The 26,749-nt window shown below is 38.4% G+C and overlaps 2 protein-coding genes across 7 annotated transcripts in view; both read left to right on the top strand.

Annotated features, from left to right (window-relative positions):
* Pcsk5 (proprotein convertase subtilisin/kexin type 5) overlaps positions 1–26,749 on the top strand; it is a 411,976-nt gene that overhangs the window by 67,911 nt on the left and 317,316 nt on the right. For all 6 annotated transcript variants that reach the window (XM_048332196.1, XM_048332181.1, XM_048332173.1 and 3 more), the window contains one exon: positions 14,841–14,954. In XM_048332196.1, the coding sequence (XP_048188153.1) occupies positions 14,841–14,954 (114 nt within the window). The remainder of the gene's footprint in view (positions 1–14,840; positions 14,955–26,749) is intronic.
* LOC125340541 (small ubiquitin-related modifier 2-like) lies at positions 15,690–16,315 on the top strand. Its single transcript, XM_048332218.1, has one exon. The coding sequence runs from the start codon at positions 15,690–15,692 to the stop codon at positions 16,086–16,088; it is 399 nt and encodes a 132-aa protein (XP_048188175.1). The 3' UTR covers positions 16,089–16,315.

The following is a 26,749-nucleotide window of genomic DNA, read 5'->3' as shown; positions in this document are numbered from 1 at the left end:
TTGATGTGAATCACTCATTTATGTCATCAGATTTAATCTTTCATTCATTTTACAACAAGAAATTAAGTAACTTGTGTGAAGTCACCCTACTTTCCATTGGATGAACAAGAATTCTCTACCCAGGTCTGAGACTCCAGAAACCAATGCAGAATCCATAGCCTTCATATCTATCTTTGCTTCATCTGTCAACTCAGTCAAGTTCAGGGCAGCTGGGTAATTAAGGATTTTATTTATGAGAGCTTGGTTTCATTAGGTTTTTTTTTTCTTTCTCTTAATTTGGAAATTTTTTGGACTTTGAACTTTATGTGCTCTTAAGTTACAAGTCAGAAGGTGCCCTTGAGGGAGAAAGGATTTCTGTCATCATGGCCAAATCTGTGCTTTAGAGTTCTTTTGCTTCTGTCGGATTTTTATTCTCGGCTCATTAGACAATTCTTGTGCTATTTACAGACCAAATTCTCAGTCTGTAGTGCTTTAAAATGCTTCCATTTGAGTAATTGAGGATTCCCTCAAATGCCTGGCATGAATGATAAAAACTCCAGTGCACACGATTGCACTATATTCTTTACTCCTTCCTTCATCTTTTACCCATAAACTTTTTACTAAAATGTGTGATCAGCTATGATCAGCTTTTCGGGCATAAAAATGTGATGATTGAAGGGAAGAGAAGAATGTACCTCTAGCTCACACTGTTAGCTGTGGGGACATTGCAGAAGGAAGCCACCATGTATGTTCTATGGGTTGAGAAAGCTTGGCACGTGGATTTTCTTTGTCAGAGTTATTGTTTCAGATTCCTTCCCATCATACCACTGGATCAGGCCACTTAACTTCACTTGCCTCACTCTCCCTACTGGTAAAAGGATGATCTTTTGGGTTGGGGCGATGGATGTTAAGCAAATAATTGGTAGAACCATTTCAATTTCACACAAAAAAAATGGAAAAAGAATTCACCAGTTACATTTAAAAATCATTCTATTCAGTGATTATTCTACCCAGTGGAAATAATAAGTCCTGGAAAATAGCAACAATCATCACCTACATCATTTGTACTGGAGCCAGTCTGTCATGAACTTAAATCCAGAGGCTCCTAATAGTGAATGATACAGGATATCCTCTGGAAAGAGGATCTTTTCTCTCCTTTCCTGAGACTGGAGGATCTTAGGGCTTCCTTTACTTTTCTGTATATGACTTGGGGCTAGAAACAACTACCAATTATTTATTCTTTTATGATCACTCATTCTCTTAAGTCTTTATTGGGCACCTACTCTGGACAAGTAACACATGGCTGCTGTGCGGTTGGTGAAACTTGTGAGCTTGGCCTGGGGCCCTTGAATCTTCTAAAGTCTAAGCAGAATCCCTATATGCCCTCTGCCAGTGTTAGTTTTCATTCTCTGCTCTCCCTCATTCTCCTGGAGCTATTAAGTATAATACCGAACTAAGTCTCTAGAGAAGGTCTTTGGTAGGTGCTAGAGTTTTGACAGACATCTCTCAAGATTCAGTAGGGTTGCTTGGGACTGTGGTCAAGGCCAGCTTTTAATCCAGGTCCAAATGGGACAGGATGGCAGTCTAGGGAACAGAGGGAGTGAGGATGACAGAATTGGTGGCAGCTCTCCCTCTCCCTGGGTGTAGTAAACCATCACATTTGCATGACCATTGACACCAAAAAAAAACTCCAGGGTAAGCCATCTCTCCAAAGTGTGGAACACACACACACACAGACACACACAGACACAGACACACACAGACAGACAGACAGACACATAGACACACACACACTCCTTGAAAGAAGGAAGCACCATGGTAGAACTATGGTGCATCTGTGTCTTCCAACTGGGAAGGTGTCAGGTTTGATGACAGTGATGAAATGCATTTTCTCTGTCCTTTCCTGAGCCTCAGCCCCAGGGCTTCTGTAATTGACTGTGGTGAGTATGGATTACATGTTCTGGGAGCGGGAGGCCTAGGGAAATGACTTGGCACCACTCTGTGACACACACGCAGACTGCCAGGAAGCTGGGAGCCTGGGCATGGCTTGTCTTCTCTTTCCCAGAGGGCTGGCGAGAGCTGCAAGCAGGCACATCCATTCATCAGGCTCTCTTCCAGAATTTTCTGTGCAAGCTTTGTCAAGTATCACCTGTGGTTTCTGAGGTGAAGAATCCCACTCAGGTTGAGAAAACATTTGGTTTGCCTCAGGCAACTGGATTTAGGGGAGAAAAGTCCAACCCCTTTCTCATTTGCTTAGGGATCTTGGACAGGATTTTCCCCTGAGGCTGAAAGGCATACTTGCCTCCACCCCCCCCCCCCGCCCCACCCCTACCCTGACCAAAAGTAGCTGTTTGCTAACTATTTCAGAGAGTGATGATGGTGTTTAAGAGCTGCCACAATCCCAGTATTTTTGGTTGCAAAACACCCCTACCATGCCTGCCAAGTATAAGGTTAGAGTTCAGGAGAAAAAAAAAGCATCAAGACCATGTCCTAGACTTTCTTCCAAAGCAGGCCCCTTTCATGTCTCTTTGCCCATTGGGAACCCAACACGGATCTCTTCATTTAGTCTGTTCCTCACTTGTTGCTTTATAGGACTTATTTATGGAATCTGAACTAATTTTAGGGCTTAGTAATTCAGTTTAACATCAAAGGAGCATAGACCACCTGTGCAGACTGTATATGTCCCTCCTAAATATTGCATATTCATTAATCTTAGCACAAACAGGGAAGAAGTGACTGGTTTTTGCCCAAACCTTTTTGATTCACAGAGCTAGGCCTTGCCAGCCCATCAATGAGTACGTTCTTAATTTCCACAATTTTTAATCATCCTGATGACTAGATTTAAACATGTTGGAAAAATTATAGAACTGGGTACTGGCATAGTGAGAATGTCTCTCATGAAAAAAATAGAATAGCTGGACATGGTGGCTTATGCCTGTGAGCCTAGCAACTCTGGAGGTAGACAGAGAAACTGGGATGATATTTGTGCAAGCCTCTGGACAAAAACATAGCACCATATCTGCCAAAATAAAGAGAGTAAAGCTTAAGTAAAAAGTGCAAGCCTATCAAGTCCAAGTCTTGAGTTTATGCCCCCACCATCCAAATATGAGAGAGAGAAGAGAAAAGGAGAGAGAGAGAGAGAGAGAGAGAGAGAGAGAGAGAGAGAGAGAGAGAGAGAGAGAGAGAGAGAGAGAATTAAACTTAGCCTCTCAATTCTGAACTTACCTGACCATTACCATTCCTACTTTTCAGTTTTCCCACTGGGATAAAAACCCTAGCAGTAGATTCCTTGGAATTTAGACACAAAGTACATTGGCATTTATGCTTCGGTACCTAGGATAATAAGACAATATGTACAATGGAGTTGAATTATTCATGAGAAAAGTGTTTCTATATGAATGTCTCATGATGATTGCTGTGGACTATGGAATTAAGTGGCCCACTGTATTGGGAAGTGAGATGCTGACATACTTTTCAGTATTTAATATAACACCTCATATTGTCTGCTTGGAGAAATTATGAGACTATCCTTTGCTAGCATTTATTTGCCTCTTTTTATTTTAAGCTCAGCTGAACTGAGCAATTTATCCACTGTATAAAATAATGTTCTTTGTATTCACTTAGTCTACAACTTGAGGGCATCCAATTTTTACAAAGGCATCCAAGTTATACAAATACAGGCCTGGGAATATTTTTTTGAAATTGTGTTTTTATTATCTTTAACTGATTGTACTAAGGAGTTACCATTTAACATGTCAGTTTACAAGTACAATGCATCTTGATTGGTGTCACCCTTCACACCATCCTCCCCCATCCTTCCCAACCTCACTCCTCCTCTCAATTAATAGCCTAGCCTGTAGTATGCCATGATAAATCTTTGAATACTATGACTGTGTTCTTCCTTCTCCCTTCCATCCCTTCATTTATCTACCTCTCCCACCTTTTGACCTCCTCCCCTACCCTTCAAGTTCCAGTTTCCTGGTATTCATTTTTATTGGACGTTGAGTTATTTTTTCTAAGGAATTACATGGTTTGAACTCTCCGCTGAAAATACCATACTTTAGTTAATACATTTGAGTGCATTTGCATAAAATCCTGTGTGTGTTTACTTGTACGTGAATAAATTAGTTCTAGCTTCCACATATGAGAGAAAGTGCATCCTTTGTCTTTCTAGGCCTGACTTAACTTTACTCTTGGGTGATTTATGCACAAGTGGCAGGATTGGTAAAAAACAAAACAACTAACTAACACTAAAATGTAGAATTAAGGTAGAATTGTCATTCTTGAAGCTATCTAAAATGAATGTCTAAGAATGAAATGTAACATATTTACTTTAACTGTTAAATAGGTTTTATTAATTTAAGTGCATTATCTTTCAAATTACTCAGAGGGTGATCACACGAAAGACAAATACATGTGAAATAAAGTTTTAGAAGTGTGTGTGTGTGTGTGTGTCTTACTGGTTTGGGGGCTTGAACTTAGGAGCTGGGCACTGTTCCTGAGCTCTTTTGTTCAAGGCCAGAACTCTTCCACTTTGAGCCACAGCTCCACTTCTGGTTTGTGAGTGGTTAATTGGAAATAAGAGTCTCATGGGGATTTTGCTGTCCAGGCAGAACTGCCATCCTCAGATCTCAGCCTCCTGAGTAGCTAGGATTACAGCTTGAGCCCCTGGCACGTGGCTAGGACTTTGTTTTCATTCTGGTCATGATCTTATTGTGAGAGAAGTTGGAGAGAAGTTGGTGCTGTCCCAATGCAGTCTCTGTGTTGAGAGACCACATTTAATCCTAAGTATGATTTTACCTAAGGTGGAAAGAAAACCGTAGAATTATTTTCATATACTTTAGAATTCCATTTCCTTTTACTACTTCAGTGCATTTAACATGGTTTTCAAATTTCCTCCTTTAGTTATCCTAAAGTTTAAGATAGAGGAGCCTGAAATGCAAATTAGAAAATCTAATGTGTAAGATATAACTTGGCACTTGACAAATATTTAATGAGTTCCTATCAGGGACCTATCGTTTTACTATCCTAGCCATACTCCCTGTACCGGAGCTGCCAAGGGCAAATTCTTGCACAGACACACACCTGTTTTCCTCCCTCCCTCCCTCCCTCTCTCCCTCCCTCCCTCCCTCCCTTCCTTTCTTCCCTTCCTCCACTTCCCTCCCCCACTCTCTTCCTTCCTTCCTTCCTTCCTTCCTTCCTTCCTTCCTTCCTTCCTTCCTTCATTCATTCATTCTTGCCTTCCTTCCTGCCTCCCTGTCTGCCTGCCTTCTTCTTTCCTTCCTTCTTCCTTCCTTCCTCCCTTACATCCCTTCCTCTCCCCCTCTTTCTTTTCTTTCTTTTCTTACTGAAATGCATTTGGCATGACTAGAATAAGGCAGCTATGTTTCCAAAGGACAGACTTGTCTTAAAGGCAAATATACTCTAGACAAACATAAAATAAATCTTGCTTCAGTGGATTTTAAAGGAGTCACAACATGAATGGGAAAATTAAACTGGATGATTTTTTTTTTTTTTGGCCAGTCCTGGGCCTTGGACTCAGGGCCTGAGCACTGTCCCTGGTTTCTTCCCGCTCAAGGCTAGCACTCTGCCACTTGAGCCACAGCGCCGCTTCTGGCCGTTTTCTGTATATGTGGTGCTGGGGAATCGAACCTAGGGCCTCGTGTATCCGAGGCAGGCACTCTTGCCACTAGGCTATATCCCCAGCCCTAAACTGGATGATTTGAGATAATCTTTTCCAGAAAGATAAAGTAATGTGTATCTTCGTCTGTCTGTCTGTCTGGTCTTCCTTGCAAATTGAGAACCTCTTTATAGGTATTACTAGTGATCAATGTAGGCAGTCTTAAATGCTAAAAACATTTAGTGCCTTATTAAATATTCATGTTTACATCATATTATTAATAAATTTTATTAAATATTGGTTGATATTAGAATATTAAAATGGAAATATTTCAAACATTTAATATTTAAATAAATGCACATTAATTTATTGCTTATCAAGTTACTACCTCTTTTCATTTACCTTTTCTAGTAATTCCCTTGTTCTTTGTATTTCCTCTTCCATAACTGCTTTTAAATTCATACTTGTTTCTGTGTGCTTTGATTATTCACTTGCCGGTGAGTATTATAGGGATTGGCAAGGTCTTTTATTAGTCTGGAGACAGCATCACTTAGCACCATCAGATTCATTGAGTTTATTCTGCCCTAGGCCCTTGGACTTTATAAAATGACTTCTTGCGTTGGCAGCAATATCCTAGGTTCTTGACCGGAGTCAACAATTACGTCTTTTTTGTATTTATCTGTTTTAACTGTAAATACTGTCTTTTGTTGCTTCTGAAATTAAAACTGGTAAGGTGGAGGAAATGTCATCTCCAATAATAACAATTTGTGCAGGTGTGGGTTTCAAGTGAGGTCATACAGAGCAGCAGTTAGTGACACAGTGAAAATAATTGCATATGGAAAAAACACATCCTTTATTAAACTTTCATGTTCAGATCATTGATAGTAATAGAATCCTGCTGCTGCTGTCATTGTTGAAATAGAAAATAACTCGTTACAGCTTGGAAGGATTAAATTTAGACTCCTGGCTCCCTCCTGTTTTTTTTTAAAAAATTTAAAGAATCATTTCCTATTTCAAATTTCTGCTATTTCCCTTTTAATAAGCGGAAAAGTTAGACATGCATATCAAGGAAATGGATGAATGCAATGTAAAAATATTTCCATTGACTTTTGCACTGTGGATACTAAAACTCTACTTTTTCCTAAAGGGGATGGGTGAAACATACAATTAAAAAATTATTAATTAACATAGGATCCTGCATTTGTACAATTCATCATCATTTGATTCTCTTAGCAGTAATTCCTTTTTACAGAGGCAAATAGAGAATCTCAAGAATTTAAGGGGCTGGGAATATGGCCTAGTGGCAAGAGTGCTTGCCTCATATACATGAAACCCTGGGTTTGATTCCTCAGCACCACATATATAGAAAGGGCCAGAAGTGGCGCTGTGATTCAAGTGCCAGAGTGCTATCCTTGAGCAAACAAGAAGCCAGGGACAGTGCTCAGGTCCTGAGTCTAAGCCTCAGGACTGGCAAAAAAAAAAAAAAAAAAAAAAAAAAAAGAATTTAAGTGCCCCTCCTCTCCCACCAAAAATAGTGGCCAGGTACTGGCCACTATTCTACTCAGCACTCAGGTTCTCTGTGTCTTCACTATCCATTTGTGGCACAGGCTATCCTAGTTCTCCTGCTCTGAATTAGACAGCATTGTTTTTCTATGTTAAGTGTAAAGAACATTGGATGCTCTTAGATACACTCCTAGGAGGAAAAATTCTACTTTTGTAATACCTATCTTGATATTTATTATTTTGTAAGATTCATCAAAAAATGAATAGTATTTCCTCTTTCTATAGAGTTGCAGAAGTCCAAGATCAAGGGATTAAGTACTCTTGATTTCTAGTAAACTGCTTTACATCTCCTGTTAAATTGAACTGTACTTCGTACAGTAGGTTGGAATGCTTTATACTTAGAATCTTACCTATAGTAAAGATTGATAATGTGATTTATAATGTCACCTCTACCATGTAGATAAAATTGAACCTATTATTTGCATAATTTAGAGGGTAGAATGTGCAACAAAACTCCATTAATAAGTCAGCATATACTGGCTAACATCATAAGAATGTTACCCATTGCCCGGGGTTTTATGTTTTATAGGACCTTACTTGATCCCTCTCTCAGCTGAGTTTGTCCCCATGATTTGAAGAGTTGGTGATGTTATAGAAACATGTTCCCCTGAAGCAGTGTCTCCCTTCTATAGTTATTGAGAGTATTGGGAGTCCAAAATTGGTTGACCTGATGTCAGGGAATCTGCTTGCACCTGCCACATCTATGTGGGCCTCCTTCTTTGTCTCTCCACTAGAGGGCAAAATGCAATTCCAGTAGGCTTCAGGGATTTCATAGAACTCTTTGGTCCCTGGATGAGTTATCGACAAAAATATACAAACACAGTCATTTTAGGTACAATTGCATTGCCTGTAGCATTTTTTATGAAATCTCTATGTAGCTTGTTTCTTATTATCCAAGATCTTTTTTTTTTTTTTTTTTTTTTTTTTGGCCAGTCCTGGGGTTTGGTCTCAGGGCCTGAGCACTGTCCCTGGCTTCTTCTTGCTCAAGGCTAGCACTCTGCCACTTGAGCCACAGCGCCACTTCTGGCCATTTTCTGTATATGTGGTGCTGGGGAATCGAACCCAGGGCCCCATGTATACGAGGCAAGCACTCTTGCCACTAGGCCATATCCCCAGCCCATTATCCAAGATCTTTAAAAGCAAATTTTGACCTTCTTACCTAATCCCTTTCTCTGTAATCATTTTTAAATCTCCTTACATGCTTCTTGTATCATTTAACACTACAAAAGTGTATTATAAATTTTGCTTCTTTTCATATTATTGATTCCCTCTAGTATAGGAATTTTCTGAGGGTAGAAGATTGTTTACTGCCATTCTATAGTGTGCAAAGTGTACTTAACGCATAGTAACAATCAATTTGTTTTGAACAAATTAAAATGAGCAGAAAGCCCTGAGGAGGGGGAATAAATTTTAATGCTTCAAGTGGATGAAACCACTTATTTTTTTATTTTATATATCACCTGAGAAGTGAAAGGTAAAAATGGACAACAAATTTAAAATGTTAAATTTTTAGATGTGATTGTAGAATAGTTTAAGAAGTGTAACTTCAATTCTCTGAATTAAGAGCTATAATGTTATGAGACTTTTTATTAAACATAAAATGACATGACTGAAGTAATAATTCATTTCTAAAACTTTGTCTGTCAAAGGCTAAATATAAAAATTGATGACAGTCATTTTTTAGTTTGTCCTGTATTGATTGTCTTCTAAAACATTATTCTAAATGCACATGCAGTACTTGTTTTACTTTCTTCTAAAAATGACATTTAAAAATTGTAGGACTTCCTCTTTGATACCTGTAATTATTAAGTAGTTCAAAATACTTATTCCAAGCAAATCAATGAAAATCCTTCATTATGTAAGGCATAATATTTTATTTTGTTGATAAGTAGTTAACAGAAATGAAGTATATTCACTGTTGGTGGGAATGTAAACTGGTTCAGCCACTATGGCAAGCAGTATGGAGATTCCTCAGAAGGCTAAATATAGAACTCCCCTATGACCCAGCAGCCCCACTTTTGGGTATCTATCCAAAAGACCACAAACAAAATCACAGTAATGCCACCAGCACAACAATGTTCATCGCAGCACAATTTGTCATAGCGAGAATCTGGAACCAACCCAGATGCCCCTCAGTAGACGAATGGATCAAGAAAATGTGGTACATTTACACAATGGAATTTTATGCCTCTATCAGAAAGAATTACATTGTCCCATTTGTAAGGAAATGGAAGGACTTGGAAAAAATTATACTGAGTGAAGTGAGCCAGACCCAAAGAAACATGGACTCTATGGTCTCCCTTATTGGGAATAATTAGTACAGGTTTAGGCAAGTCATAGCAGAGCACCACAAGGCCCAATAGCTATACCCTTATAAACACATACGATGATGCTAAGTGAAATGAACTCCATGTTATGGAGACAATTGTTATATCACAGTTGTAACTACTTTCAACATCCCATGTGTATCTGTAGCTTCTACTATTGATGATGTTCTTGTATCACCTTCCTGTGGTTTTACCTACACTATCTCTGTAATCTTATCTGAGTATATTGGAAACTGTGTATACTGGTATTGGAACTAGGAAATTGAAAGGGAATACCAAAATTGAGAGACACAGGGTAAAAAAAGCCAAACAACTACAAAAGCAATACTTGCAAAACTGTTTGGTGTAAGTGAACTGAACACCTCAGGGGGGGAAAGGGAAGGGGGGAGGGGGGAGGGGAGTATGAGGGACAAGGTAACAAACAGTACAAGTAATGTATCCAATGCCTAACTTATGAAACTGTAACCTCTCTGTACATCAGTTTGATAATAAAAATTTGAAAAAAAAAGAAATGAAGTATAATTCAAGTAATTATATTTTTCCTTAAGTGACAAAATAATTTTATTCTTTAATACCTCATTTGTTATGTTACTAAATGGAACACAATTTAAGTAATAGAATACTTTTGTCTAAGTATATAATTTTAATAGATTCTTTGACATTTCTCACTCATTTTCTTTTCTTTTTTTTTTTAACCATGCTTATCTTGAGACTTGAACTCAGGGCTTACATGTTGTGCCTGAGCATTTTTGCTCAAGGCTAGTTAGTACTCTATCAACTCCACTTCAGCTTTTTTTTTTTTCTTTTTTTAGTGGTAGTTAGTTGAACATAATAGTCTCCAGCCCCTGGCTTTGAACTGCAATCCTCAGATTGCAGCCTCCTGAATAGCTAGGTTTATAGGTGTGAGTCACTGGTGCCCAGCCACTATTTATTTCTTATTTCTTGACCAGAGTTTAGAGAATTTCTGGGAGATGTTACCTTCTGGTTTTATGGTTTAAGAGCTGAATGTCAATACTGAAATATTCTTGTTGCTCTTTCTCCATAACAAAATGTGTATTCCTATTATGTACTTACCATACAAAAGGGCTATTTATAAAGAAAATGAACTTTATTTGACACATAATTTTGAAAGTTCAAGGTCCAAGATTGGGTAGGTCCTGGTTTGGACTCTTCTGAGGGTGAATCCTAACAACAGGACATGGAGGGAGGAGTGATTAAATCTCAAGATGCAGAGAGATCATGGTGCCACAATCCCTTTTGAGATCACACTTTTATCAACCTAAGGACTTCCTATTAGGTCCTACCTCAAAAAGGTTTCATACCTCTTAACACTGCTACATTGAAGGCCACACTTTAATTTTATGATACTTTGGGGGATTTTCTTTAATGCTTTTTGTGCCTGTCTTGGGACTTGAACTCGGGCTTAAGCACTGTCCCTGAGTCCTTTTACTCAAGGCTAGCTCTCTACCATTTAAGACACAGCTTCACTTCCAAATGTTTTAGAGGGTAGTTAATTGGAGGTTAAGAGTCTCTGGACTTTCCTGGCTGGGCTGACTTTGAACCATCATCCTCGGAGCTCAGCCTCCTGAGTAGATAGGATTATAGGCACGAGCCACCAGGACCCAGCTGGGGGAACTTTTATATATAATATGATGTAATTCATAAAGTTGTGTGTAACAATAGCTTCAAATATATATAATAGGAGCATAGTCCAAAATAATGGTATGATATAGAATAGTATATGATTTTGTGTGATTGGACTCAGAGCCTTATGCTTAGCTATCAAGCTCTCTGCCATGTAAGCAACTCCTCCAGTTTCTATCTTTTTACACTTTGTGGGTTAAATTCTTTTTGTTTTTAATTTTTATTGTCAAACTGATGTACAGAGAGTTTACAGTTTCATACCTTAGGCATTGGATACATTTCTTGTACTGTTACCTCCTCCCTCATTCCCCCTCCCCCCTCCCAAGGGTTAAATTCTTTACCATGTATTTTATTAATCTTTTGGCTTATGCAAAGGTTCCTAATAAGTGAATGCAGTGTTTGTTTTGACTGCAAGGGGAGAAGAGCTGTGAGAGGAAAAGGAGACTGTATACTTACAATCTTATAGCACACATAAGCTGAATGTAACAGGATAGACATTATTTCAAAGATCTTCTGATTTTTAAACCCTGGATTCATTGCAGTTCCTTAATGTGTAGGAAGTAGAACTTTTAGAAGTGAGGAAAAGGACACAATTATTCTCTTCTCCCAGCTTTACCACTGTAGTATGAAAATGAATTTTTAAGAGTCATTCCTCTGCAATAAGTTGTTAGAAAGGTATGAAATCTTTATAATGCATTACCTCTGCGTTTTCCTTAAAGAGCTTAAGGATGTACATATGGATGAAAGTTTAAAAAATATAACTATGGTTTTTCCATAGAAACCTTCTGATCCAAGAGGTGCTTTTCCTGTTCTTGAAAAAAAAAAAGAGGGGGCTATACACTCATCCATAAAGCACCAAAGCAAAATACATAGTATTTAACACTAAAAACAAAAAAAATCCTTACCATTTTTTTTTGAGTATGACAGCCCTGCGATCACACAGAGTGACTTGCAGTAAAATCTAGATGCCAAGTTTCTATGCCACATCCTAGCTACCAAGCTCTGTAATTAAATATTTATCTTTTGGTAAAATTACAGCAGAGATACTCTTTGGTAAGATATTTTGTTCTATTTTAGTACCTGTAGTTCATCAAGGAAAGTGACTGTCATTTGGTTTTTCCCTTAAACTTCTTGTCTATTTGTATACGTGTCTCAGAGATGTATGTACTTACTGTGGCTTAACTCTCCATTCCCACCCCACTGTAGACAATCCTGATCTCCAGGAAATTCTTTTTTTTTTGGCCAGTCCCGGGCCTTGGACTCAGGGCCTGAGCACTGTCCCTGGCTTCTTCCCGCTCAAGGCTAGCACTCTGCCACTTGAGCCACAGCACCGCTTCTGGCCGTTTTCTGCATATGTGGTGCTGGGGAATCGAACCTAGGGCCTCGTGTATCCGAGGCAGGCACTCTTGCCACTAGGCTATATCCCCAGCCCCAGGAAATTCTTTATTGAGTCCATATCAAGGAAGACTTGATGCTTTCTAATTTATGCATACATACAGACGAACAGCTTAGAATTTCTGAAGGCTGTAACTGGAAAGTACATCACTAATTTAAAATCCTTTTTGAACAGAGTTCTGTCTACACAAATCACAGACCTCTTTAATGTAGTGTGCAAATATGAACTTGTCCAACTTATTGACATGAAATTTAAAGACATTTTAAGATAATGATGGTGAATATAACTACATAGTGGAATTTGCTACCAGTGGCTTAAGTAGTACAGTGATGTATCAGATATCATTTATGGAGACAATTATATTTTTATGAACTGGAGAATGGTGAAATACCTGCCAAGTTATGCTAGTAAAGACAAAGTCTTTTGCCAAGTGCTGGCAGTTCACTTCTGTAGTAGTAGCTACTGAGGAGGCTGAGATCTGAGGATTGCAGCTTGAAGTCAACCCAGGCAGGAAAATCTATGAAACTCTTTTCTCCGATTAACCAGTAAAAGCTGAAAGTGGAGCTGTGGCTCTAGTGGTATTGTGCTGGTGTTGAGCAAAAAAGCTGTAGGATAGTGCCTAGCCCCTGAGTCCAAGCCCCAGGATGGGCACAGAGAGTGAGAGTGAGAGCAAGTGAGAGAAAGAGAGAGTTCAAAAGTAGATCAATTTCTTACTCATCTTTGTTTCCAGACAAGTGCCTGATGCTTCATTGCTCACTGAGCAAACAAGTAAGTGAATGAAACTCATTCATTAAAAAGATTGTTTGAAATGATGAGACTAAATTTTCCTGGAAATACATAACGTACATGCATGCCTTTGCATGCTTCTCAACTTTGGTTGAAAAGTGCACCTTATCCTCTCTGCCCCTTCAGTAATCCCCTAATCAATTTGTAAGCCACAATTAAAATCTCTCTCAGTGGTCACATATGAATCTACAGCAGTAGCCTACAGTCTCCCCCAACTATTAATTCATTTGTGGAAGTAGGAATAAATTGTTGGATAGAGCAACTCACATTTCAGAGCATTGTGACTAACTTAGCAATCAATAGGAGAACTCAAACAAAGGAGCTCTCAGGAACAAGTTGAAGAATTCCACCAGACTGATACTGCATTTGAGATGTTTCATTGAAACTGAAGATATTTTTATGAAACTTTGTTTTTAGGTTACTAAAATAAGAACTTAAATTTAAAAACACACCTGGTATATACTCCTACCATTAGGTTACACATCCTGTATTGAATCAAAGGTTTCTAATTCACTTTGTAAATAAAGGTCATAACTTGCTAAGGCTTTTTTTGGGGTATAGCAGGTTTGAATTTTAGAGCAAACTGAATATATTGAGCTACAAGAATTGAAACTCCTCCAGTTTTGTGCAAGTGATAGGACTAAAGGTTTGGTTTTCTGATTCTTGAAACAGTGCTCCTCTACTGTGGTGCAGAAAGACATTTGCTAAATGAACGTTCCTGAAACATATGATCCCAGGGCACTTTTAAAATTTGGTATATAAAACCATGTTCTAACGGCTAGGTACTTGGGAGGCTTAGATCTGGAGAATAGTGGTTCAAAGTTACCCAAGAAGAAAAGTCTCTGGGCATATATCTCCAAAATAACCAGCAAAAACCCAAGCCAGAGATATAACTTAAGTGGTAGAACACCAACCAAGCAAGCAGACTAAGTATGAGGCGCTGAGGTTCAAACCTCAGTTTTGGAAAAAAAAAATCCCCAAACATTAAATACTTGCTTCAAAGCAGAATCAGAGGCATTCAGTATTATTAGTATTAAAATAGTTTTGTGCATACAAGTTTTACTGGAATACAGCCATACTGATTCATTTATGTAGATTCTATGGTAATACAGTGGCAGAGTGAATAGGGTCACCAAAGACCATATAGTCTGTAAAGCCTGAAATATTTAGTGTTTGAACCTGTATAGGAAATATTTGCCAATTCTTATTGATTAGGAATGGAAAAGAAGTTAACACTGCTACTTTTTAATGAACTGTGATATATATTCTTTCTGTAGGAAAAAAAAAAAAGCCACCCTGTTGCTGAAAGGTCTGTCTTGTGGCAAAAGGAAGAACTGGATTTCCAGGGAATCCCCGAGAGCCTGCACTTAAAGATTTCAGTTGCCATAGTGAGGCTTGTGGCCTAAATAACATTGAGGAAAAATTGGAAATGTGTTAGATAGATTTCCATTTCAAGGCGTGAGATGTTGTTTTGGTGTGTTGTGATGGAACTTGAACACCCACCCAACCTCCTTCTTCTTGGCAGGTGGAGTGGATCCAACAGCAAGTGGTGAAAAAACGAACCAAGAGGGATTATGACCTCAGTCGTGTCCAATCTACCTACTTCAATGACCCCAAGTGGCCAAGCATGTGGTATATGGTAAGTGTATAGTTTTATGTTGAATAGGGAAAGTGTGTTTGTGCTGGGCTTTTTCTTGTTTCAAGAAAGCATATTTTCTACCACCTAAGATTGATTGGTGGGCCATGATGCTTTTTTGTTTGTGGGATTTTTTGTTGTTTGTTTTCTTTTGTTTTCTGCCAGTCCTGGGACTTGAATTCTGGGCCTGGACACTGACCCTGAGCTTCTTTTACTAAAGGCTAGTACTCTACCACTTGAGCCAGAGCACCACTTCTGGTTTTTTTTTTTTCTGTTTATGTGGTACTAAGGAATCAAACCCAGGGCTTTCTGCATGCTAGGCAAGTACGCTACCACTAAGCCACATCCCCAGCTGGTTATGATGATTTTTAGATATGTTTTGAACTTAGTTATTTGACATCAAGAGGAAAGCAGCTGTGATTGATGGAAATTGTATTGAAGAACATACTTCATGCACTACTTTCTAAGTTTGGGCCATAGGATGGAAAAACATACTAAGGTGTAGACGTGCTAAGGCTTATGAACAGTTGTGTTCACCTTTGAAGCCAGTCTGATTAACACTGTTACTTGGAAGTCATTGTAATAACTGCCAGTAAGTAACCATATCCTTGTCTTATATCATCTAAGACAGAAAAGGGGTGGACCACAAGGAAAGACAGTCAAGTAAATGTTGGCAGGCGTGAGGGGGTTTCATATGTGTTCTTAACATGGTAAGAATGTATTCATATTAAGAAACAGATGGACCGCTGCCACCTCCTCCAGCCGCTGTGGTGCTGCCTGTGTGCTCGTTCGGTGCGGACCGGGGGCCTCTTTTGTGAAGCAGCATCTGAGGAGACTCCGGCCCTCGCGATGGCCGACGAAAAGCCCAAGGAAGGAGTCAAGACTGAGAACAACGGTCATATTAATTTGAAGGTGGCGGGGCAGGATGGTTCTGCGGTGCAGTTTAAGATTAAGAGGCATACACCACTTAGTAAACTAATGAAAGCCTATTATGGACGACAGGGTTTATCGATGAGGCAGATCAGATTCAGATTTGATGGGCAGCCAATCAATGAAACTGACACACCTGCACAGTTGGAAATGGAGGATGAAGATACAATTGATGTGTTCCAGCAGCAGACAGGAGGTGTCTACTAAGAAAGGGAAACTGCTACTTTGCTCCAGAACTTTGTTCTTATAGACCAAGAATACATTCTTAATTAGAAAACTGCAATTTGGTTCCACCACATCCTGACTACTACAGTATAGTTTTCTCTATTCTCTCATTTTCCCCTTCCCCATTCCTTTATTGTACATAAAGTAACTGGTGTATATGCACAAGCATATTGCTTTTCTTTTTTCTTTTTCTTTTCCTTTTTTTTTTTTTAAAGAAAAACCTAAATGGCCAATGGTATATTTTGATTGACATCAAATGGAGATGGGATGGGGAAAAATACTGGTTCTGTGAAAATATCCCCCTTCTCCATTAGTGGCATGCTCATTCAGCTTTTATCTTTATATTTCAGTAAGTTATTTTGCTCTCACTGTTTTAACAAAAAAAGAAAAAAAACAACAAAAATCCTTACGTACCTTGTTTGATTGGAGAATTTTAATGTTTTCATTTATCATTGTAAAACCAAGGACAATTTTATAACTTTTTTGTACGTAGCTGTTACATGTAGGGCAATCTTTCTTTAAGTAGGGGTAAATTACTCTTAAAAAAAAGAATCCTAGATAGTTTTCCCTTCAAGTCAAGCGTCTTGTTGTTTAAATAAACTTCTTGTTTAAAAAAAAAAAGAAACAGATGGAACAGAAGTGACTCTAAAACCTTGTTTATAACAGGATGAGGAAGATCTCTCTTGCTTTCCTCCATTGCTTCCCACAGGGAAAACCCAAGTTGCTATCCACACATATCTTCCTGGATGAGGAAAGCATGGAGTAGGCTTTCTTGAGCCTTTCACATGCAACTTGGCTAGGTTGGTCTCTAGAAAGAAACATGGCCACGGCTTTTGCACCTTGCCCCACCTGGTAATACAAACTCTTAGTTCCAGTCTCCCAAAGAACCACTGGAATTTCTCTTCCTGACCTGGAAAGGCCAAGAGAAGAGTTTTGGTTGGATTATTTGATGGATATTTTGGGACAATGCTTACTCATGTAGGAAACATTGTAGTTTAAGTTCCAGGAACTATCTAAATATTCTTCTGATGTAGTGCCAATAATAAGTGTATGTTAATACTGCTGCTGTTATAAGAATGAGGAACCTCAGCTTCGTGAAGTTAATTTAGGTAGCTTGCCTAAGGTCACTTGGCCTTGATATGTTAAAGCCAATGTGCCAAAGCAGACAGGCTGGTCCCTTATCCACAACAGATAAACACAACATTCAATTCCCACCTATCTACTCTTAACAAGCACTGTGAAGGAGCGATACCAGTCCTTTCCATCAGGTGTTCTTCACCTGAGAAATAACTAAGACACCGTGTATGCTAGCAGGTGCCATGTGGGGTTAGCATTATAAATTGTGATGACCCAAAACTTCTGGGAGCTTTCTATTTATTAGTAATTTTTCTGTAACAACAATAAAGGACAAAAAACAGGTTCCATTTGTCCAAAATATTCTGTTAGAATGAGAACTCAAAATCTGTAAACACGGATTCAAATCCCCATTGTTTTCCTTAGTATGTCCATAATTAAATTGGTACAGGCTTCTCAAGGGCATCATTGAAAGTATTGTTTATGTGTGAGCACTCCATTGCTGGATAGCTAAAACACCCCAGAAGTTTGTTTTCGAAGCAATGATTATCTCATGCATTCTGTGCAATAGAAATTCAAAGAGAGCTCAGCCATGATGGCTCTTCTCTGTTCTGTGATTTATCAGAGGCAAAATCTCAAAGGCTTCATGAGAGTAGGAAAATTTACTTCCAAGGTGGCCTAGTGACACAGCTGCCTAACAGGACTCCTCTCCATAGGGGCCTAACCACAGGGCTTCCTGGGTTTCCATTGGAGACCACATTAGTTTCTCCTCCAGGCAAGTGCTCCAAGAGGACATATTGGGAGTGACGGTATTATGATTTAACCTTAGAAGTCACAGAGTGTTACTTCTGTCATATTCTATTAGTCTTCAGTCAGTCCTGATTTTATGTCAACAGGGAATACTGTATAAGTGTATTGTGTTCTAGAGAGGGCCATTTACGTCTTTATGTACAGCTACTATCGTAAGATGAAATTTTTCATGGGAAGCCTTTACCTCAATAAATCATGGTGGTTGTTATTCTTCTGAGGCTTCCTAATTGCCATGCATGGTATTATCTTTTCCACCATTAATTACTACTAGTTAACAGTAAAATTCCAATGTTCAGTAGACATTCTTTGGAGCACTCTTTGGTGATATACACAGCTGAGTCAAACATGTTCCTTCCTTTCTTTCTTTTACTAAACCGGGATCCCTGCTGTAGTGTTTGAGGGCTGACTGGCAAGCCTCCATACAGTCCTGCCTCCAGCTCGTTAGCCTGGGCCTGTTCCTGTCATTTTATATTTATCACAGGAGAATGGAGATTAAAGAATGGCATGAAATGTTCCTGAGTGTCTCTTTCAATTAATTTAAAAGCTTTGCTCATGTTGCTCCTCCCCTCGGATGACAAGGTGCAAAGCTATTTTGTGTTGCTTTCAGGCTTGGGCAATATACATAGGGAAACATGCAATTAGGGAGTTTGTTGCCTGTGTGATTCCTCCTCTACCTTTATGTAGTATGCTCAGGTTATCAACCAGGAATTGCAAAGCCTAGTGCCAATCGTACAACTCATTCCTTGTTAATAACCCAAACTCCCCTTGCATTTATTCCTTCTTAGACAGGAGGTTAAACAGTGGGGGTTTAAAAAGGCACAAAGCATGCTTCCAAGATCAGTAAAGCAATCAGTAGTAGGTAAGGACCAAAGAAGCTCTCTAAATAGCACTTCCAAAGCTTGTCTGGGATCCTCTGTGTTGGTTGTAGTTTGGGTTTGCAGATTTGACTCTTCTTTTAGTAGCTTGGCCTTGCCATCAGAGATTCTTTATGGTTTGGTATGGAATGTGGCTCAGGCAGTAGGATTTCATTAGAACTCCCTGGGTGGCTCTAAATGCTGACTAAATGATAGTTGTAGAAATGGATGAGCAAACTCCTGATCACTCGATAGCACAGAAAATAATCACCCACCGTTAAGTGTGCTCGGTATAGCTCAAGCCTTGTGTATTTATTGTATAGTAAGTTATTATCAGTGCTCCAGTGAATTAGGAACCATTATCATTGTCATTTTATGGATGAGAAAATGAAAGCATGGAAAGTTAACAGGCTCAAGGTTACCTCACTCACAAGGGACAGTCCTTGATGTGAAACCCAGAGTCACCCAGCCACCCAGACCACAAAAGTTCCAACTTTCTTCTCTGCTTGTGCTTTCTGAAATTAGCAAGCATCAGAATCACCTGGAAAGCTTTATTTGGGGGTGGGGGGCATTATGACTTTTATTGATAGGATCATAATTCTGTCCTAAAGAAACACATAGAAAAGCCTGGCAGTTTGACTCCACCTTTCCCCTTGTGTTTAATGAAAGGAGGTCAGAGAGGACAACTACAAGTACCAAAAGGAAGAGACATCTCAAATGACATGTTCCATTGGAGATGGAATACATTTTCTTAAAAGCTTGAATAACTAGGAACATTTTCTGATTGAGGCAATCTTTAAATACTACATCACAGAATCATGAACTGAATAAACTCTCTGGATTTCAAAGTATCTAAAAAGGACTAACCCTAGTACCCTTCCTTCAATGACTGCCCCAGAGGGAAAAAAATTAGAGATGCCAAGAAAATTAAGAATTAAACTAGGGGCTGGGGATATGGCCTAGTGGCAAGAGTGCTTGCCTTGTATACATGAAACCCTGGGTTCGATTCCCCAGCACCACATATGTAGAAAATGGCCAGAAGTGGTGTTGTGGCTCAAGTGGCAGAGTGTTAGCCTTGAGCAAAAAGAAGCCAGGGACAATGCTCAGGCCCTGAGTCCAAGCCCCAGGACTGGCAAAAAATAAATAAATAAATAAATACCCTATTTTAATTTTATATATGACAGAAAACAGGACCTCCATGCTGTTGATGCAGTTTAACTTTTTTGTTTTTCCTGTTTACTTTGTTTTTTGCCATTCCTGGGGCTTGAACCCAAGGCCTAGGCACTGCCCCTGAGCTTCTTTTGTTCAAGGCTAGCACTCTACCACTTGAGCCACAGTACTACCCATAGCCTTTTCTGTTTATGTGTTACTAAAGAATCGAAACCAGGGCCTCATGCATGCTAGGCAAGCACTCTCCCATTAAGCCACATTCCTAGCCCTTGTTTAAATGTTATTCTCACACGATGTTGTTTCTAAAAGTTATGGATCATTTTAAGTGGGGGAAAGTGGTCAAATCTAGCACCTTCTAGTGACTATATAGGAGGAAAACCTTAAAACAAGCTTTTATAGTCAAATCAATTTAAAACTATATATACTACACTGTTAATAGAGAATCCGTTTATGAAAGTTAGTTGTACAATCAAATTCACCCAAGAAAATAAATTATTACTGCCCTTCCCCCATCCTTACTAGCACTTTTCCTAATGTCTTAGAATTTTTCCTTCTTATGATGATTGTGAGTTCAAGAACTCCTTCAAAAAATGAATTGCTCTATCATATTTTATAAAACACATTGCTATGTTAGCATAGATGGCTTCTGTCTCCTGAGTACAAAATTGGAGAACAAGCACTTGTAAATGTATGGGACATCTTAAGTACTATCTAGCCAATTTAGCTCTTTTTTTTTTTCTTATTTATTGCCAAAGTAATGTATAGAGAGGTTACAATTTCATACATTAGGCCTTGGGTACATTTCTTGTACTGTTTGTTGTCTTGATGTTATTTTTTTTCTCTTACTGACAACATTTTCTACTTGGAAACCTGGCAGGTTGACTATGAGAGAAGATATTTTCACTATACTTGTACCCTTGGTATAACTATTCTTTTAAGATTCTCCAGGGACAAAGGATATCTGATGATAAAGGTTACTAAGTTTTGTCCCAGTCTTTGGGAATTCAGCATAGTAGAACTAGCTTGAACTTACTCAGCTGATGGAATGGACTGTTTTTATAAGACTAAAGAAAATTCGAAGGCAGCAAGATTAAGCAGATATCTTCCTCAAGAAGATCTGGAAATGCTAATTATATAAGATCTTCATGTCCTAAATAAAATATTTAGGACAAAAAACTTTAAAGAACATCACAAGTGTTTATCCACCCAACCTCAGACTAGAGAACAGAACATAATCTCCACAATTAAAAAACCCCTGTGACCTCTGCCTTACTTAACCATCCTTCCACTCCATCCAGGGCAGCCACAGATCCAGAGTTCAGAGTACACATGGGAGTTGTAGCATGTTGGAAATGTTTTACCCTGAGGGAGGAGTTATCCAATTGACAGCTCATCAAAGACACATCCCTTCATAGAATATAAAAAATTGGATTATTGATGAGCAGGTTAAAGACGCTAACATGGAAATTAAACTTGGCCGGAAATTTAATAGAAAAGTTCTTTTATCCTGTCAGTTATATAAATATTTTATTATTGCAGGAATTTCATGTGCCATTATATATGATATTTCTTGTCAAATGGTTATTAACTAAATGAGTTTTGAAGAAGCTCGTAGTAAATAACTTCAAAACACATAGTTTGATTTGAAAGAAAGTTCTATTCAAAAGAAAAACAGAGAAAGGATGGGGAAAGGTTGATCAAGGAGTACTAAGTATTAAGTTAAATTGAAGTAAGTTCGTTTCATTGCACAGGATAATGACTATAGGTACTGTAACAGACTGTGAGTTTCTCAAAAAAACAAGACAGCTATCAATTGTTCTCCATAAATACACACAATTTTATATATCACTTAAAAATTAAAACTTGGGAGAGTGAAAGAGAGAAGAGAGGAAAGGAGAAAGAGAGGAAGGAGAAAGGAAAAAAGTGATGAAATGCTCTGAAACTTCGTTGTTTGTCTCTTGGATACTAGTCATTTACCATGTTAGCATAGTAGATTTTTTTGATGATATTGGGTGGCCTATTTAATATGCGCCATTTCAAGGCTGACTATAACAACTGGGCATAAATGGATTTTTTTTATGCACTACCCAATATCTTATGAAAGCTTTCTGGGTGGTTTTTCTGAGGGGAAATTGTATTTGTCGATCAGCAAAGTGAAAATTAGCTGAGTTCAGTTATACATGTGGGACATATCTGCCAGAAACGATGAACTAGCTAGGATAGTAATTGCAAAAAATGATTTTAAGCCACATGGTTATTTCTCAGCCAACTGGATGGTGTTCAGTATCCAAGAGTTTGAGACATTGCTGTTTCTGTGGTTGGCACACATTTTTCTACTGATTTATGCTGTCATTTGACTCTAATAAAATCTGGTGGAGTTTGTGGCATTATTGTCCTGGCAGCTTAGAAACCATCCTTTCAAGATACCTCATTTAGCTGGTTTAATTGAAAATGCAACTTGGAAATCTGTAGCCATGTGGTATACTCTGAGACAAGTAAGAGGCCTTCTGAGAAAGGACAGGCTCCAGACTGACACCAACTAATACAGGGAAGCCCTGGGAGTCTAAATATGGTTTTAGTATACTACAATTCATTATACATTTCCTCTATTCACTTCTATGACCTCTCTATTTTACCTCTCTTAACTTTAGTTCATCTAAAAAAATTAAGACTATAGATTGATGACTTCCTAAGGTTACTGATTCTTGATCTTCTGAGTCCATGTGGGAAGCTGATTGGATATTGAGTTCCAGCTACCAATGGAGCCATGTTTTGATCTCCAGCCAAGAAGACTCCATGAACTTTCTATTGTTCTATAGCATCCATTTATTACATTGTTACTTCAGACTCAGTTCCTCTTTAGACTGGTGGTCCCCAAGACCACACACAAGTTCAGTGAATTGCCAGAAGGGCTCCCATGACTCATCACAGTAGTCCATCATCCTCAAGGTTATAGTTTATATCAGTAGAAAGATACTGAATAGATTTAGCAGAAAGCAAAGGCACATTGGTTAAGACCAGAGAAACTCAGATCAAACTTCCAAAAGACCTTTCTTAGTGAAGTTGCATTGAGACCACTTTAATTTCTCCAACCCACATCGAATGTGACAACCCATGTGAAATGTGTACTCGAAAGGCCATTGTCACAACATGCAGTATTCTTTCATCTTGTTTTTTCCCAATAGCAAATGACTTCACATGAATAGGAAGTCACAAATTCTTATAATCTGTCTCGATTACCTGTTTCCTACCTAGCTTCTTTCATTAGAAGTGGTAGTTAAGCATAATGTTCTGTGGTTTGTGAAAAGCTATCCCATGTGGCATCCATAAATGAAAGTGCTGGCTTAAGAGCATTTACGTGACAGTGTAAGCTGAAATAATAGCACCTCATAAATAAAAAAAATGTGTTTGTCAAATTAATAAAATAATACAAAATAAAAGTATTCATACTCAAGTGATAATTCTATGAAAAGTCAAACTTGTATCCCAAGTAGGTTCTACACAGGTTCTACAGCCTGGGAAATCCTATTCCAGACCTGGACCACATTGTCTATCATTAGAAAACACGTCTGTTCTGAATCAAATTTTGATATGCTCGTGGGACATAAACGTAATGGTATACTCATTCATTGGCTTATTTACTCATTTGTTGGCTTATTTATATTTGAGTGAAGGTTACTTCCCCCTCCCCTCCCACCAAAAACTTACAAAGTTCCTAAATCCAAAGAGAAAATAGTTAATGAGATGGCTATGTTCCCTTCTATAATGAAAGATAGCAGAAACATTTTGTAGATAGGGTTTGTGTAATCTTAATCAGTCCTCCTAATCACTTGGTGCTAGGCCATTCAGGGTACAAAGCAGAACCTTGCTGATACACTGATTAAATCATGATGATTTTTGTTAATTAGGATTTCATTGTCCCATGTGATGGGTCTGAAGGAAGTAGATATTTTGAATCTTTAAATAAGCACTAGGGATTCTCGAATGAGTCCAGTAATTAATGGCAGTATTGAGGAAAAGAAAAACCTCACTTTTCTTTCTTTTTTTTTTTTTTTGCCAGTCCTGGAGCTTGGACTCAGGGCCTGAGCACTGTCCCTGGCTTCTTTTTGCTCAAGGCTAGCACTCTACCACTTGAGCCACAGCACCACTTCTGGCTATTTTCTGCATATGTGGTGCTGGGGAATTGAACCCAGGGCTTCATGTATACGCAGCAAGCACTCTTGCCACTAGGCCATATCCTCAGCCCCCTCACTTTTCATAATATCTATTCCTGCCAATGCCAATTGCTATAACAGTTTATGAATATTCTTGAGCAAGATATAACTGCTGCTTTCCTTTTGAAGAGAGTATACTAGCCCTGGGCCTCACTCTATGATGAGATACATCTGTTAATAGAATTCTGTGTATGTGCCAGTCTTAGAGCTTAAACGCAGGGCCTGCATGTTATCCCTGAGTTTTTGTTCAAGGCTACTAATGTTCTACCACTTGAGCCAGAATTCTACTTCCAGTTTTTTGCAGATTAATTGGAGATAAGAGATCCTGTAGATTTTCCTTCCCAGCTGGCTTCAAATCTTCATTCACAGATCTTCGCCTCCTGAGTAGCTACACCTGACTCAGAAATGGTTTTGAAAGAGATTTTAGCCAAGACAATTCTTCAATTAGTAACTCATTTTCTGTTGGCTAACAGATAGGATTGACCCATGAACTCAATCTGTAGTTGTCTTGAACATGTTGATTCCAGTTGTTTGTTTTGTTTTATTAAACATCTTTGCTAATTCCTCCTTTCTCAGTTTGTTTTTCACCCAGTATTAGGATTTGTTCTGATGATCAAGTCACATTTCTTTTTGGCATAAGATAGCTTGTCTTGGTGGTAATGAGTAGCATTGTTCTGGAAATAAATACCTACTGGTATAAAGCAAAGAAAGAGTCAGTCATCTGGATTTCAAACTAATTGAGCTGATTTTGACTATTCTTAAAAGGTGATGGTGGCTTCAAATGTCCTGTGTTGAGAATTCAAATTCTAAAGTTATCTGAGATAGAGGCATCTGGAATGCATCTTTTCTTTAATTTTCCTTGGCAGAGAAGTTAGCCAGAAAATTAATGGAGGGAAAGGAATCTAGTGATGAGAAGAATTAAAAAGAAAAAAAAAAGAAATGCCAAAATTGCCTGGGGAACGGGAAAGCAATAATTATCATCAAATAGACTGCACATGCTCATCAATGTGACTTTTTCAGTTTCTGCAATGTGAGAAATTACTGGTAGGCTGCTTCAGCATGAACTGATTGTACGTTAGTGTTGGAGAGTTCAATACGCAAATGGCACAAACTGAAGACGTGCTACACTTCACTAGATTCAAATTCTACTGAGACAAGAAAGCTACCAAATTCTCAGACTAGATTTGATTACTTAATTGCATGGATTAGAATCAAAATTTGGTTCACAATAGAGGTGTTATTTTTTGTTGTTGACAGATGATGGTGGACCAAGTTTAAACACACACACACACACACACACACACACACACACACACACACACACTGATTATTCTTTCCTTGATTAGAAAAAGGAGAACTTGAAGGAAAACCAAATTTCTTTCTTAATATTATGAAATAAATTGGTCTGTTTGGGTGCTATCTATTCAGATATTGGTTCAAAACTTACAAAATAATTGTCAAAGAGTACTTAGAAGAAATGTCACTTATTTTCTTTCTTTTTGATAAATAATTATTGTCAAAGTGATGTACAGAGGGGTTACAGTTTCATACATAAGGCAGTGGCTACATTTCTTGTACAATACTTGCCTCTTACCTCACTTCCCCCTCCCCCTCCCCCTCTTCCTCTTCTCCCACGAGTTGTTCAGTTGGTTTACATCAAATGGTTTTGTAAGTATTGCTTTTGGAGTCATTTGTCTTTTTATCCTTTATCTCTCGATTTTGATATTCCCTTTCCCTTCCCTAGTTCTAATACTAGTATATACAGTATCTAGGGTACTCTGAGATACAGTGGTAGCACAGGGGCAACCATAGGCAGGGATACAAGAGGATCATCAACAAAAAAAGCTACGGTTTCACATGGCATGTTGAAAATAATTAAAACAGTGATATAACACTTGTTTCCGTAACATGGAATTCATTTCACTTAACATCATCTTATGTGTTCATAAGGGCATAACTATTGGGCTCTTGTGATCCTCTGCTGTGACTAGCCTAAACCTGTGCTAATTATTCCCTATGAGGGAAACCATAGAGTCCATGTTTCTTTGGGTCTGGCTCACTTCACTTAGTCTGATTTTTCCAAGTCCTTCCATTTCCTTACAAATGGGGCAATGTCATTCTTTCTGATAGAGGCATAAAATTCCATTGGGTATATGTACCACATTTTCCTGATCCATTCATCTACTGAGGGGCATCTGGGTTGATTCCATATTTTGGCAATGACAAATTGTGCTGCAATGAACACTGTTGTGCTGGTACTTTCTTTCTTTCTTTTCTCTGTGTTTCTTGAAGAGTTGAATTTGACCCTTGTTGAAAAAAAAAGTCTGCTGGTATAGATGTTCAGAGTCAGACTGACTAAATTGACATGCCTGTAGCAAAACAAATTCAGCACAGGTAACATAGAACTAAAATAATATTTTTGCATGCTTTCCTGAAACTTGGTTAAATTAATGTTTTGAAAATTCAGTGTTTAGGTTGGTGTTAGAGAAACTTTTCTTGCTTTTCAGTAAACTAAAAGAAA

The sequence above is a fragment of the Perognathus longimembris genome, chromosome 1 (assembly GCF_023159225.1).
Source record: "Perognathus longimembris pacificus isolate PPM17 chromosome 1, ASM2315922v1, whole genome shotgun sequence".
NCBI classification, from domain to species: domain Eukaryota; kingdom Metazoa; phylum Chordata; class Mammalia; order Rodentia; family Heteromyidae; genus Perognathus; species Perognathus longimembris.
The sequence above is the reverse complement of the archived record's forward strand: the minus strand, read 5'-3'. Positions and strand labels throughout refer to the sequence as shown.

Coding starts and splice junctions, on each gene's coding strand:
- LOC125340541 (XM_048332218.1), top strand. CDS start 15,690: ATGGACCGCTGCCACCTCCTCCAGCCGCTGTGGTGCTGCCTGTGTGCT.